The following is a 15,337-nucleotide window of genomic DNA, read 5'->3' as shown; positions in this document are numbered from 1 at the left end:
CAATGTACACTTTGTATCTTTTTGGGCAATACCAGCGAACTCTAGTGCTGACTGAAGATATCATTTTGAGAATTTTTGGGGTAGTGTCTCCTGTACTTAATAGGGGTCATATGGATAGAGAAAGGAAAGCAGGTGATGAGGTACAATTGGTATGTAGAAATGAAGCAATTAATATAAGACAGAATGAAGGTAATGTCGACAAACTAATAGATGAGAGATGAGCATGAGTAATTCATAGAGGAACATTTGTCTGACCACATTTTGTTTACTTCTACATGTAATGCGTTGGTGAGATGGGCTAGGCAGGATGTATGAGATCTCCGCCCATCACAAGCACTGTACATTTTCAAGCAATCCCACTCAAGAGCAATCCCACTAAAGTGAGTTGTGGACAGAGGGTTCCCATTTGGCAATGTTTGGGAGTGGTTTCCCATTGTAGTACTATCTGTGATCAAAAGTGGTCTCATGGTAAGTGAAAGAAAAACAGGTGCTGAGGTATAACTGGGATGCAGAAGTGAAGCGATTGGTCCTGGATAGGATGAAGGGAATGTCATCCAATTGACAGATGTGAAATCACTATCAGAGATATGTAGAGGAACATTCTCTCCATATCTTTTTCTTAAACATTTTATTCTTTGGCCTGATGGACTACAGAGGATAACTGATATCTTGGTCCAATGTACACTTTGTATCTTTTTGGGCAGTACCAGCGGACTCTAGTGCTGAGTGAAGATATCATTTTGAGAATTTTTGGGGTAGTGTCTCCTGTACTTAATAGGGGTCATATGGAAAAGAAAAGCAGGTGATGAGGTACAATTGGAATGTAGAAGTGAAGTAAGAAGATAGAATGAAGGTAATGTCGAAAACTGATAGATGAGAGATTAACATGAGTAATACATAGAGGAACATTTGTCTCACCACATTTTGTTTACATCTACATGTAATGCATTGATGAGATGGGCTAGGCAGGCTGTGTGAGATCTTTGCCCATCACAAGCACTGCATATTTTCGAGCAATCCCACTAAAGAGCAATCCCACCAGAGTGAGGTGTGGATGGAGGGTTCCCATTTGGGAATGTTTGGAAGTGGGCTCCCAATTCCACTGCTACCTGTAGTCATAAGGGCCTTATGGAAAGAGAAAGAAAAGCAGGTGATGAGGTAGAGTTATACTGCAGAAATAAAGCAATGAGTGCAGGAGAGAGTGGAGAGGGGAACAGCGCCGAGCGAGTGCAGAGAGACAGCTACCTGGTGGAGGAGTAGCGGCGAGCCGGTGGTGGTGGTGCTGCTGCAGCTGGAGGGGGGATGGAGGAGAGAGGAGGCGCCGGGCGGGGGCAGGAGGCAGCTTGTGCTCCCGGCGCCTCCCAGCCCGTTTCCCGGCCCGACCGACGAGCAGACGGGCGAGCCCGACGAGGCCGACGAGCCCGACGAGAGCGAGCCTCCCGACGTGTTGGCGGCCGCCGAGCTGCCGCCGGGCACCAGCGACAGCGGCAGCGGCAGCGGCGCGGCGGGCCTCTGCGGCGAGGGCAGGCCACCGCTCCCGACGCCGACGCCGCCCCCGCCGAGGCTGGACTCGTAGAGGCGGACGCCATGGCAGGTCTGGACGTGCTGCACCAGGCGCCACGCGGACTGCAGCCGCAGCTTGCACGTGTAGCACACCAGGCTGGTGGGTTCTGCAGAATACACGCAAACAGCTCCTTCAGTACCCCAGATCCTCATTAGTTCCGTAGACTAACAGCTACCATGTGCAAGTACAGTTGCGGTGCATATTTGTGATCACCCTACATTGCGTACTTTTCACAGACTCACTAGATAGTGCCAAAGAACAAATTACAGAACTAAATGCACCTTTGAAAAAAGAAAAAAAAAAGAAACTCGCATTCATGACAAATAACACTGATGATCTCCAACTCCAAATTCTTACAATTCATTACTTAATGTACTTACCTTAAAATATTTTAAATAGCTAGCAGAATGTATAACGAGCAATACGAAAGAAAATATTCTTTCTTTTATTCTTTGGTCCTAAGTCTCTGACTGGTTTTGTGCAGCCCGCCACTACTAGTAAGGTCATTGGAAGACCAGTATCAGTTGCAAGGCGATTTAGGAAAGACTGCTGTATGGTGTGGCAGGTGGCAGTTGACGCTAAATAACGAAAAGTGTGAGGTGATCCACGTGAGTTCCAAAAGAAATCTGTTGGAATTCGATTACTCGATAAACAGTACAATTCTCAAGGCTGTCAATTAAACTAAGTACCTGGGTGTAAAAATTACGAACAACTTCAGTTGGAAAGACCACATAGATAATATTGTGGGGAAGGCGAGCCAAAGGTTGCGTTTCATTGGCAGGACACTTAGAAGATGCAACAAGTCCACTAAAGAGACAGCTTACACTACACTCGTTCGTCCTCTGTTAGAATATTGCTGCGCGGTGTGGGATCCTTACCTGGTGGGATTGACGGAGGACATCGAAAGGGTGCAAAAAAGGGCAGCTCGTTTTGTATTATCACGTAATAGGGGAGAGAGTGTGGCAGATATGATACGCGAGTTGGGATGGAAGTCATTAAAGCAAAGACGTTTTTCGTCGCGGCGAGATCTATTTACGAAATTTCAGTCACCAACTTCCTCTTCCGATTGCGAAAATATTTTGTTGAGCCCAACCTACATAGGTAGGAATGATCATCAAAATAAAGTAAGAGAAATCAGAGCTCGAACAGAAAGGTTTAGGTGTTCGTTTTTCCCACGTGCTGTTCGGGAGTGGTATGGTAGAGAGATAGTATGATTGTGGTTCAATGAACCCTCTGCCAAGCACTTAAATGTGAATTGCAGAGTAATCATGTAGATGTAGATGTACTTTCCTCCTGCGCCAATCTCTTCATCTGAGAGTAGCAATTACAAACTACATCCTCAATTATTTGCTGGATGTAATCCAATCTCTGCCTTTCTCCATAGTTTTTACCCCCTAAAGCTCCTTTTAGTACCATGGAACTTATTCCACGATGTCGTAACACATGTAGTACCATCCTGTCCCTTCTTCTTGTCATTGTAGCACAGTATCTAAGATGATTCTGTTCTCTTCTGTTCCGGTTTTCCCACAGTCCATGTTTCACTACCATACTGTGCTCCAGATTTGGTTTCTCAGAAATTTCTTCCTCAAATTAAGGCTGACATCTGATACTAGTAGATTTATCTTGGCCAAGTGCGTCCTTTTTGGTAGTGCTGGGCTGCTTCTTATATCCTCCTTGCTACGTCCGTCATGGTTTATTTCGCTGCCCAGGCAGCAGAATTCCTCAGGTTCGTCTACTTCGTGATTTCCATTTAGAAATTATATATAATGTTAAAGGCAAATGGTATTCTATTTGACGTAAACAGATTTAAGCAGAAATCTTTGTATTGGAACAGAAAAGACGCCATCACACAGTGGTAAGAAATGAAACACTGTCTGCAGCGGAAACAGTTAAACTAGGAACATTTCCGATTTTGATGAACTCGAATGATTTCGAAGAACAATTCTAAGGAAATAGTAATGTCGTGTGACTAGGGCCTCCCGTCGGGTAGACCGTTCGCCGAGTACAAGTCTTTCGATTTGACGCCACTTCGGCGACTTGCGCGTCGATGGGGATGAAATGATGATGTTTAGGACAAGACCAGTCCCTGAACGGAGAAAATCTCCGACCCAGCCGGGAATCGAACCCGGGCCCATGGGATTGACAGCCTGTCACGCTGACCACTCAGCTACCGGAGGCGGACACGAAACAGTAATGCTGAATACAGACTAAGAACAAACAGCGATCTTTACACAAAAATGGGAAACCTAACTGATATTACGAGGAAAACACGGACGTATGTTCTGAACGGATGGTAACAGACTAACCAAGAAAATCTTCAACTTGCTAAACAGCTACAAAGCCTAATTATTACGGGTCACTAAAACTGTCAATGATGTTGAAAACACAGCGATTAGGTCATTGGCATTATAGATAACAGAACAACATTTAGAACATAAAAAGCTGGATTTCAGGGAAGGAAGAGATCATCAGATGATAGAAAGTGAAACCAGTAAGAAAAGGAACGACACTCTCAAATCTTCGACAATGCTGAATACAGCCACTTGTGCTGGAGAAACGTCAGAAAAAAACAGTACATGACGATCGCCAACAGACAGTGTGCCAGAAAGTATGTGGCTTTGATGTTTTAACCAAACCGTCCCTGTTAAAAAATTGGAAGTGTTCTTCGTGAGAAATGAATGAAGCATTTCGTAGAGGGCGCGCAGGCGAGCGCAAGAAATTGACAATTGAGGGCGTCGTGCTGTTATCTCTGGCTGTTTGCGGCACACACGAGTTGGCTTTCGCACTGTGCGCCGTTTCAGAACTGGTAGAATACACCTGACCATGGCGTGGCGGTTCTAACTTTGTCAGATCCGCTGAACCGTGCGGGCTAACCCACCCTCTCGTTTGTGTTTCCTCTCTAGCTGCTGCAGCCAATTGTGAGCGGGCCTCGGGTCCGCGTTGCCCCTCTCTGTCTTCCAGTGTCTCCAGCACTGCCCACTGGACGCACGAGTTGAGCTGGAGGTGGAAGTGCAGAACACCCGTCTCTCTAATTACGGCTATCGCCGCACGTGACGTCTGCAACCTCGGAGCTTATTTCCTACAGTGGGGGCAAGCCAGACCCACCGATGAATACTAATTAGCTCCCACCACTACATTCACGTGTTCAGTATTTTAAGTAAGATACTTCCCAAATAACAGCTCCACACGGCAGCGACTAACTATGGTACTTATTGTGTTATACGGTATACGACTACTCTCAAGTCTGGGAAGGATGCGATTCAAATATCTCTCCGGGCAGTCTCATTGGTTTTGTGCATCAAAGCCTGGGGGCACACAGTGATCAACAAAACGGATAGTGAGAGGTAGATCTCCCTGTTCTGCATGGTCATCTGGTTTCCTTGTTTATTAATAATCTTCGTCTACCTAAACGTTCATAAATAATGTTTGAAAAACAGAATAAACCAGAAGAACATAAACCATGACCAGTTATTAAAGAAAATGGAGCTATACTGGCCGTCCTGTTTCCATGTCAGGACGGCTCTCCTCGATGCTGACTCTGTAGACGGACGGTCAGCAAGTCTGACGGCCATATGGCGGACCTGGGTTCATTTCCTGGTACTGACATGGACTGTTTAGGTGCTGCGACAAATGGAACGGGTTACAAACAGCCTCATGACGCCAGTTGAGGAACTACTCGGATAACAGATAGCGCAGATTTGGAAAGCTGACCACACGTTTCTCCACACAGCTCTTTCTCGGAAGGACAGTTGTTCAAGTCTCCATCTGCTCTTCCTGATACACGTTTTGCTTGCTGCGGTGGCCGTGCGGTTCTAGGCGCTTCAGTCCGGAATCGCGGGACTGCTACGGTCGCAGGTTCGAATCCTGCCTCGGGCATGGATGTGTGTGATGTCCTTAGGTTAGGTTTAAGTAGTTCTAAGTTTTAGGGGACTGATGACCTCTCATGTTAAGTCCCATAGTGCTCAGAGCCATTTTGATACACGTTTGCATTGGTATATTGTTTAAGGAAAATGCCTTCGAAAGGGAGCAGCCGTTTGCCTTCCCCCATCCTTTCCAAGTCTGTGCTCTATCTCTAACGATTTCGTTCTTCCTTCAATATATACAGCATCTAGATGGGTAGAGCATAATACAACAGCCAGTCAACATCATTTGGTCTTCGTCTTTCTATCACGAAGTTCCTCGTATGGGCATCGAATGTGTTGGGAAACAATTGTATGCCAACCCCTAGCATCCAAAAAAAATTTTCAAATGTGTGTGAAATCTTATGGGACTTAACTGCTAAGGTCATCAGTCCCTAAGCTTACACACTATTTAACGTAAATTATCCTAAGGACAAACACACACACCCATGCCCGAGGGAGGACTCGAACCTCCGCCGGGACCAGCCGCACAGTCCATGACTGCAGCGCCCTATACCGCTCGGCATCCCATGGCTCGGCGATAAGATACACGCCTGCTCTGTGTGACATCATCATTCACCGAGGCAGATAGCTGCAATATGTGGGACACAGAATATTACGTAATTTCCGCGTAGTGAAAAGCAGCATGGGATTTATACAGTTGTAACTAACACCGGTAGACCATTGTAGAATGTCACAGACCAGAGATTCTAAGGTAGTTATACAGGTCAACAAGTGTTCAAATGGCTCTGAGCACTATGGGACTTAACATCTGAGGTCTTCAGTCCCCTAGAATTTAGAACCACCTAAAACCGACTAACCTAAGGACATCACACACACCCATGCCCGAGTCAGGATTCGAACCTGCGACCGTAGCGGTCGAGCGGTTCCAGACTGAAGCGCCTAGAACCGCTCGGCCACCACGGCCGGCTCAACAAGTGTCTCGCTGCCTGCAGCCAAAGGGCTGAGCGTGTAGGGCTGACCGATGCGTACGACATCTGGTCTTTACGTAGGCACAGAATACCGTGGTTGGTAGTTGTACCTCAGTTCCAGTATCATGTGCTTATCAGACCCAATTTCTCCACCGAGATACTACATCACTGACTGAGTACCTCTGCGGTGTGGCGATGTCAATCACTGAGCAGGTGATTGTCACTCGTGGAAACCAGGAGACTAATTTGACGCACAGTGGAAAGAAGCGACATTTTTGGACAGTTATAACCGGCACATTGCAGGACAGTCCACAGGGGTCACGGCCTGGAATTTCAGAGGTGGCTCAATGCGTCGTCGTCGCTCGTCTTGCAGGCTGAGGGCCGAGCGGCCCACGGGAGACCTGGGCATTACGACCGGCGGCCGGACGGCCTCAGGAAGGAAGCGCGGAAGGAAGGAAGAAGGAAAGAAGCGGCCCTGAGTGCGGGGGCGGGGGCGCCAGCAGTGACCGGCGCGCATGCGCTGCCCACCTTCCTCCGCCGTCGGCCACTCTTTCTCTCCCCAGAGCCGCCGCCTCCCGCCCCCCGTGGCCGTTTCTCTCTCGCAAGAGCGCCCGTCCCCCGTCCCCGGTCCACTGCTGGCGACCATTTCTCTCTGTCCAGGGTGTCCCTACCCCCAGGTCCGTTGCTGGCCAGCATCCTCTCCCACTCCCACCCCCTTCCGCCGCCATAGCTACCGGCAACTGACCCCCCGGGAGAGAAGCTCTCCAGAAAGAGGTGGCGGTGGCGCCGCTGGCGGAATTAGACGCGGAGGCGGCAGCGAAAAAAGAAAGGGACATGATAAAGGGCAGCGGATGATAGCGCTGGGGTGGAGGCGGGATAAAATGGTGGTCCCCGCCGCTGTAAAAAGAATCTTCGGGCCTTTTCTGGCCAAGATGGCCACTGGCCGTTCCCTCCCCGTCGCGCCATTCTCTGCTGCTCCTCCTCCCGTTCTTCCCTTTTTCCGCTTCTTCCTCCCCGCGCTGGTAACAAGCGGCCCGGAGCAGCCGGTGTTTCTGCAAGTGGCAGGTTTATTGGGACGGCGGGCCTGCCGTTCGCGTTCTGATATTAAACCGGCGGGTGGCCAGCGTTTCGCGTTGCGCCTCTGCAAACAAGATCCGGTATTCCGAGGCAGATCTCAGTGTATGCGTCCGACGTTCATGGCGACAAACAACACTGAGCGCACTATCTAGGCATACACTCTGTGTTGCTTCTACAACTGGACACGTTGTCTGCAAACCATTGTTACGTGCATGGAAGACGGTATTAAACATTGTACCATATATCTGGGCCGGCCGGAGTGGCCGTGCGGTTCTAGGCGCTACAGTCTGGAGCCGAGCGACCGCTACGGTCGCAGGTTCGAATCCTGCCTCGGGCATGGATGTGTGTGATGTCCTTAGGTTAGTTAGGTTTAAGTAGTTCTAAGTTCTAGGGGATTTATGACCTCAGCAGTTGAGTCCCATTGTGCTCAGAACCATTTGAACCAACAACTATGGTTCACGTAGTACGAACTCAATGTTCTGCAAGAAAAGTAAACGTGAAAATGTTGAATTCTGACGTGATGGGCTACCGACTGTTTTCCTTCCTTTCTGCGGCCCCACATCCAGGAAAATAGGCAGAGTCCTGGGAAGACCAGATATTGGACCTTTCCTCCGACTTCCTGAGATTTATCGCATTTCTTGTGAGTCCGCTAGCAATTACATAGCTCAGTCTATCCGCACCGTTTCCGATCGCTGTACTGATTAAAAATCGAGAACTGAAAACATATATAGTTGCTGAGCACAGCCTCACAAACAAAAACAAAATACTGTTCGATGCAAGAATAGTATTGTCCGAGGTTCCTGCATACTGGGATTTTATAATTAAAGAGGCTGTAGAAATAAGAATGTGCGACAGAAACTTCAACCTGATACGATCTTAGCGGTGCCAGAAGCGAGCTCTCGATGCAGAGAAGAGGCAGAGGTATTAGTCGCAATGTTTGCACCACTACGGGAGCGTTGGAACCACCGTCGCGCAGACGTTGACACCACCTGCGACAGCGTTACGTAATTACCGACCAAGCAGAAGCCGTTGTATGGACCACGTAAGGCCATCACAGCAGCAGTTTTGACAACCAGTTGCTTCTCACGGACACGATGGAGGTAGTCGTCGAAAACGTGAGGTTTTTGCCTGAGCTGACGCGGCAAGAAGTCCGAGAATGTTTTATATTACGGACTAATCTTGTCTTCACAGTCTAACGGAAAGGTTTCGTAGGATGCTGTGGAACATTTCTGCATTCCTTGATTAATACAGGTTGTATAAAGTTAGTAAATAGGCTTCCGTGAGATAACTGGCGTCTATTTTGAAGCATCTGCCTAATCGGGCTTTTCAGCTTTTCTCTCGCGCTCTCTCGCACCGGTCAAAATGGCTCTGAGCACTATGGGACTTAACTGCTGAGGTCATCAGTCCCCTAGAACTTAGAACTACTTAAACCTAACTAACCTAAGGACATCACACACATCCATGCTCGAGGCAGGATTCGAACCTGCGACCGTAGCAGTCGCGCGGTTCCGGACTGAGCGCCTTAACCGCGACCGGTCAACATGCATACTGTCCTTCTCTGTATATAGTTTGGTATCCTCCGTTACTCCCACACACTTCTGCAATATGCCAAGATGGGTTGCACGAATGTAACTAGTCTCCCTCACAGGTAGACTATATTTTCTCCGTATCCCTCCAATAAAACATCTGCCCTGGTGACAACCGAGCATATGTGATCATTCCATTTCATATTCAATAAACTCTTACACGTACGTACTTGTACGATACGAGTTGACAGAAATCTGTATTCTGGAACATAGGTCTTCTGCACGTCTTTTCTTGTTTCCACCTTAATTCTTCTCTGTTGTTGAATTTACAGGTTTCCATTGATCCATTGGATTATATCGACGATCGATGAAGTCCCTTAGGATTTGAATGTGACTATCAAGCAAACGTGACAGAAACGTCAACTAGGGCTGTAAATGCACAGTAAACGAAGTGGAATTATTTCCGTTGTATACTTTGTGTGTACTATATGTGGTAATAAGAAACTAGTAACTGCTGGATTTTACTAGGGAAACTGAGCCGCTTGAAACGCCTCGAGTTCTCAGCGTTGGGTTGTCACCCTCCCCTATACTACGCCTTGCTAATGACGGTAATTTGTTAAGAGTTCAGTAAATTTGTACGAAACTAGAAATATCAATGAAAGCTTCCTGTAACAAATACGTTTTTGTATGAGGGAATGACCATTACGTATATAATTCTTTGAAAAATGTTTCGGGCTTTCAGGCGTGCATGAGTAAAGATCGTGGTGACTGACAACCATGATATCGACGCATGCGTAGAATATCGACATCGGGCCAATGAACTGCAGAACGGGATGCGTCTTCGACGGCGCACCTGAGGATAACAGGTAAGTCTCAAGCTGGGGTAGCTAACGACGACCGGCTGCAAGTTCAAAACTTATTTTAACATTCAACTCGCCGGAAAAACTTTAAAATTCGTGCTGAAAATACGAAAAGGGTAAAACAACCTACATAAAAAATTGACTTCGGTAGGCTTAAGACAGCAGTTGTTACTGTGGCCTTCAGTCCTTGTGCAAGCCTTTTCATCTCCTCTTAACTACTGTAACCTACATCTATTTCAACCTGCTTACCGTAATGAAACCATCGCCTCTACACTTTTTACCACGCTCCACCATTCCTTCCATTACTGAAATGACGATTTTTTGATACCTCTGGAGTCACCACTGAGCGTACTCTAATATGAAAGGAAAAATATCTGCGATAAACAGTGTTATGTATAAACTGGTTGAACATGGGGACGATAGCCTGAAGTTTTTTTCTATCATCGACAGTGGAGCTTTGTTTTGCAGCCGGAGAATATGCGGAACCAGCACGGGAGGCTCCTGTTGACTGCAAACAAGTAGACGTCGCTTTCAGTGAGACTATCGGGATTTTCACCGAATGTCCGAGACCTACACCTGTCCGCTTGCGGCCATAGCACCACCAAATACCAGACGGAAACAAGCCAGTGAAATAGAGAGGAAAAAACAGCAAATCGACCCACGGCACTTTAGTGTGTAATCACGAAACAGTACCACAGTCAAGAAAGAGCTTTATCCAATGGACAGTACAGATAGAAGGCCAACCTGACACCCGACGCCTATCTTTACGGTTGCACTCTCTGCAAAGTACAAATCTACACCCCAAAGACACACAACGGCAGTAACTACAGTACAGTAGATGGAGAACACAGAACAGATTAAGAACAGGATTCGCAACATGCAAAGTAAACATGGTTAAATGGGGCTACTCTGAAAATGGCCAGAGTGAATGTGCAGAAACACAGACGATTGTAGAAATCCTCCTGCGACCACGGATGGAGTTTGTTTGCACAGCGGAAGGTCTATTTTTGTGGAGTGACAAAGCCGTTTAATCTGCAGTGTTTTGGAGGAAAGCCGGCCGGAGTGGCCAAGCGGTTCTAGGCGCTACAGTCTGGAACCGCGCGACCGCTACGGTCGCAGTTTCGAATCCTGCCTCGGGAATGGATGTTTGTGATGTCCTTAGGTTGGTTAGGTTTAAGTAGTTCTAAGTTCTAGGGGACTGATGACCACAGGAGTTAAGTCCCATAGTGCTCAGAACCATTTGAACCATTTTGTTTTGGAGGAAGACCGTTTAGATACCCGGATACCCAAGTAAATAAATACCTCGGGATGTAATCCAGCAAACCATCGTTTCTTTTAACGAAGGTGTGCCACGAACTTGTTTTCTCCTTAACTCGATTCAGTACCTCGCATTAGTTATCCGATGTACGAATCTAGTGTTTAGCAGCACCCACTCCCAGAAAATAAACTCTTATTACCTGAGAAAGGCAGCGGCAAATACCACTGAAACTGAATGTTTCACTATTTCATGTGTTTTCATACAGCGAAACTACAGATCCCGTATCACTGAAGCCTACACTTTTATAAGCTTATTGGACAAAAAATGTAGTCACCTCTTGAGAAATCATTATATACATCATTTAACATAGTGTACTTCCGCCACTGGGTTTGGTAACCGTCTTGATTCGGTTAGGAAGTGAATCCACAAGGCTATGCAGATATGTCGCATCTAGGAGGACCTGATCGAGCAATTCCATCAAATTATGGGGACGCTAATGTCAGTGTTTTACCCGTTGTTCCAGCTTGCCCGAAAGATTTTCTATGGTGTTCAGGTCAGGTTATTTTGAAGACCAATCGAGATGAAATTGGGTGAGAAAGTATTAAGAAAACCAATCACATATTCCTCCAGCCCGATGAATATTACTGTTGTCATCTTGAAGAACAGGTGTGAGCAGTGGCCTCTTCCGTAGTGACCGACTCCAAATGTAAATTGCATGCAATTCCCGTCACAATGTTCTCTCACTAAGAGGTTGGCATGGCTCTTAATTCACTGCGTGTAGCGCTTCCTGACGGGTTTGGACGCGATCTTAATTCAGAACCGCGAAACCCCATTTTCTGATCCCTCTCATTCAGTATCTTTTTGCGACCAAAAGTGTGACGCCGCATTTCGTGGCCACATGCGATACACCACTCCTTGGAGACAAGTTGAACACTCCGCAACGAAACACCAACAAGGCAGCAGCTTCACCCACCGTATGGCTAAGGGCACGGCCAAACACCACTGCCCCCTTTTGCCAGGTTGTCACGTCCTTACTTTTACCCATGTTTACGTAAAAAGCCCGTTTGAAACGTGAATATCTCACTGATCGCTGCCGCCTTGTGCTCATTCGCGTTTCAGTACGTGACTGATCGGTGCACCGTCTTTTAAAGGTTTAAGGGGCTCCGGAACGCCCTATACTTGCAATGTTAAAATAACGCTTATAAATTACATCTTTCTTCACAAAGTATTTGAGGTAGGAAGTTGAACTTTTTACAGATTATTTATTGGAATATGGGCTACAACTTAACACAGGGATTTTACAAAATTTTAGTTCAGTTATTAAACATGATTTTTTTTCAATTGTAATGAAAATTCACAACATTTTTTTGCAATTTTTTATTTATATATTCAAAAATATACAGTTTTTTGGAAAAAGGCTGTGTTAAATTATGCAGAAGGTACTGTGTAACATTTACCGAAAGTTTGAAACAAATATGTTTGGAAGATCCTTAGAAAACATGTAATTAGTATGAGAAAATAAAAGTTTTGGGAATCGAACGACAAAGATTGGATTAACTTTTTAGTGCATTCCAGGTCCATAGAATGGATTATCTTCATCCTCTGCAAACTCCTCCTCCAGCTTCCTCTTGTTCCTCCTCCTGTTTACTCTTGCTTGTATTTCTAGACTCTTTACAGCCCTGTCTGCAGCCCGAAGGCGTTCCTTGTCTAAAGCAAGCATCGCTCGTTGTTGTGTTCGTAGATTTTGCTACCATTTTCTTCAGTTGCAGTTACTGCAACACTGTTCCAAAAGGTGGTCATGTATGAACACTTATCACATTTCAGTTGTATTTCACTAGCAAGTCCTACGTGCTTTATTATGGAGAGTTCCAGACCAACTTCACTACAATGAGTACATCTTACACAGTTTGAAAAAATTCCCTTGAGAACCGACATATCAAATATTTCATTCACATCCGATTCGCCCATAAAACATTCATAGTTTTCACTCATTGAACCAAGCTTCTTCTGTGAAGTATTTTCTTTCCCACTTTGACTGCTATGGGCAGGTGTACTTGAGAGGTTAGGTTCACTCACTTGGTTATCGTCTTTATTGTTTACAGTAATAACACATACCTTTGGGTTTCCAACATTTCTCCTTTACTTAAAAGCCTTCAGAGGATTTCTAATAACTTTACTTTTACTCATTATTATACTTCAACAAAACAGAGACTCAGGAAACAGAATTAATTACGATTATTTTCGAGATAACGACAGAGTAAATAAACATGAAACAATCGACAATCACACCAGCGATATATATTGAACCATCACAGGTTAGCCACAACACATACTTTATCTCACATCACTAAAATGTACCTGATGAACACGGACGTTAATAATAACACCATTTGACAGCAGTTTAACAGCGCCACAGTGGGTCACGCCCATGTAGAACACATTTCAAAAAAAAATTTAAAAATAGTTGTAGTCTTCGGAATTGAATAAATTATATATCTATTAAATGGTAATAGTCTGCAGATTCAGAAAACGCAAAAAAGTAAAAATTGAACTTTTCATGATTTTGAGCCTTTCCGGAGCCCCTTAACGATTCACCTGTGCGTGCGCAATAGTGTGACTAGTTCTTTGGTCGGTGAGGTTATGTTACTCTACTGAGAAAATTAGACAAGTGACCAACAGCGATTCCAGATAGCGTTGGATCCGGAGGTGATACGTCTACAGACTGTGATTCTCGGAAGATGTACATACAGTAGTTAATGATTTGTGAGCTACTCCGGTAACAAACACAACGCTGAAAGTATCCCACTGTGAGACAGGCTGCTCGTGAGCTTGTGGACACTTGTAAGTGCACACAGCAGTAGTGCCTCCCGAGTCAGCGCGTCCCTTTGCGCTCGGCAGGAAAACTGGATAGCACGTGGCTCACCAGAATTGGCTGCGGTCGCAAGTGTACAGGCCATTCAGCACCTAGGCTTGCGGGTGGACTACGTTGCGCTTTCCGCGGTCGAGATCCGTCTCGATGGCGTTAGCGGGCTCTAGGAGTTCTTCGTTTTACCTGGAGGGTCGACCCGGTGGGAGCAAACTCGTTAATCAGCCGCCGCTGCGGCAACAATGAGGCGGTTCGGCCGGTGGCCGGGACTTCCCCGCGCGCGGTGCGCGTCGCCGGTTCCGTTGTCCGCCGCCAGGGGGCAGTGCGGTCGGGCGCACCCTTTCATCACCCCCCGCCCCCGCCCAGCCACCTACCCCACCCCCTCGACCGCGGCGTCCGCCCCCGCATCCGCCCCCGCCACGGCCCCTGTCCGAGCGCCCAGTGTCTCCAGGCATCGATCGGCAGAGGCGGACGCTTCCGCGTGCGCGACGTCTCCGCCGAGTCGCCTTCCTCCTCCCACACCGTACGTTCGCGTACTGCTCGGTAGATGCTCCACGCTCTGACATATCTGGCGACCTCCCAATACCTTGCGATTAGGGAGAGTTCTCAGCCGCATCGCAAGAAGCAAATGGTCTCACATTTTTCACTTCGTTTCTTGCATTGTCAATGGACCTGTTACGTACGGTTTTAAACAGGTCGTACATTTTTCATCTAATCGTAACATAAATTGTTAAGTACTATATAAATATAAATGGGTTTTACCAATTACGGCAGTTATAAGAGTCGAGGGGCACGAAAGGCAAGCAGTGGTTGGGAAGGGAGTGAGACAGGATTGTAGCCTCTCCCCGACGTTATTCAATCTGTATATTAAGCAAGCAGTAAAGGAAACAAAAGAAAAATCCGGAGTAGGTATTAAAATCCATGCAGAAGAAATAAAAACTTTGAGGTTCGCCGATGACATTGTAATTCTGTCAGAGACAGCAAAGGACTTGCAAGAGCAGTTGAACGGAATTGGCAATGTCATGAAAGGAGGATATAAGATGAACATCAACAAAAGCAAAACGAGGATAATGGAATGTAGTCGAATTAAGTCGGGTGATGCTGAGGGAATTAGATTAGGAAATGACACTTAAAGTAGTAAAGGAGTTTTGCTATTTGGGGAGCAAAATAACTGATGATGGTCGAAGTAGAGAGGCGAATAAAATGTAGGCTGGCAATGGCAAGGAAAGCGTTTCTGAAGAAGAGAAATTTGTTAACATCGAATATAGATATGTCAGGAAGTCGTTTCTGGAAGTATTTGTATGGAGTGTAGCCATGTATGGAAGTGAAACATGGACGATAAACAGTTTGGACAA

The 15,337-nt window shown here is 46.4% G+C and overlaps 1 protein-coding gene across 1 annotated transcript in view; it reads right to left on the bottom strand.

The window, feature by feature from the left end:
- The window catches only part of LOC126424554 (B-cell lymphoma/leukemia 11A), a 132,479-nt gene that overhangs the window by 11,136 nt on the left and 106,006 nt on the right, over positions 1 to 15,337 (bottom strand). Inside the window, exons 4-5 of the mRNA XM_050087301.1 lie at positions 1,246 to 1,670; positions 1,040 to 1,109 (exon numbers count right to left, since the gene is read on the bottom strand). Coding sequence (XP_049943258.1) covers positions 1,040 to 1,109; positions 1,246 to 1,670 — 495 coding nt within the window. The remainder of the gene's footprint in view (positions 1 to 1,039; positions 1,110 to 1,245; positions 1,671 to 15,337) is intronic.

Source organism: Schistocerca serialis, chromosome 10 (assembly GCF_023864345.2).
Source record: "Schistocerca serialis cubense isolate TAMUIC-IGC-003099 chromosome 10, iqSchSeri2.2, whole genome shotgun sequence".
In the NCBI taxonomy this organism is placed as follows: Eukaryota; Metazoa; Arthropoda; class Insecta; order Orthoptera; family Acrididae; genus Schistocerca; species Schistocerca serialis.
The sequence above is the reverse complement of the archived record's forward strand: the minus strand, read 5'-3'. Positions and strand labels throughout refer to the sequence as shown.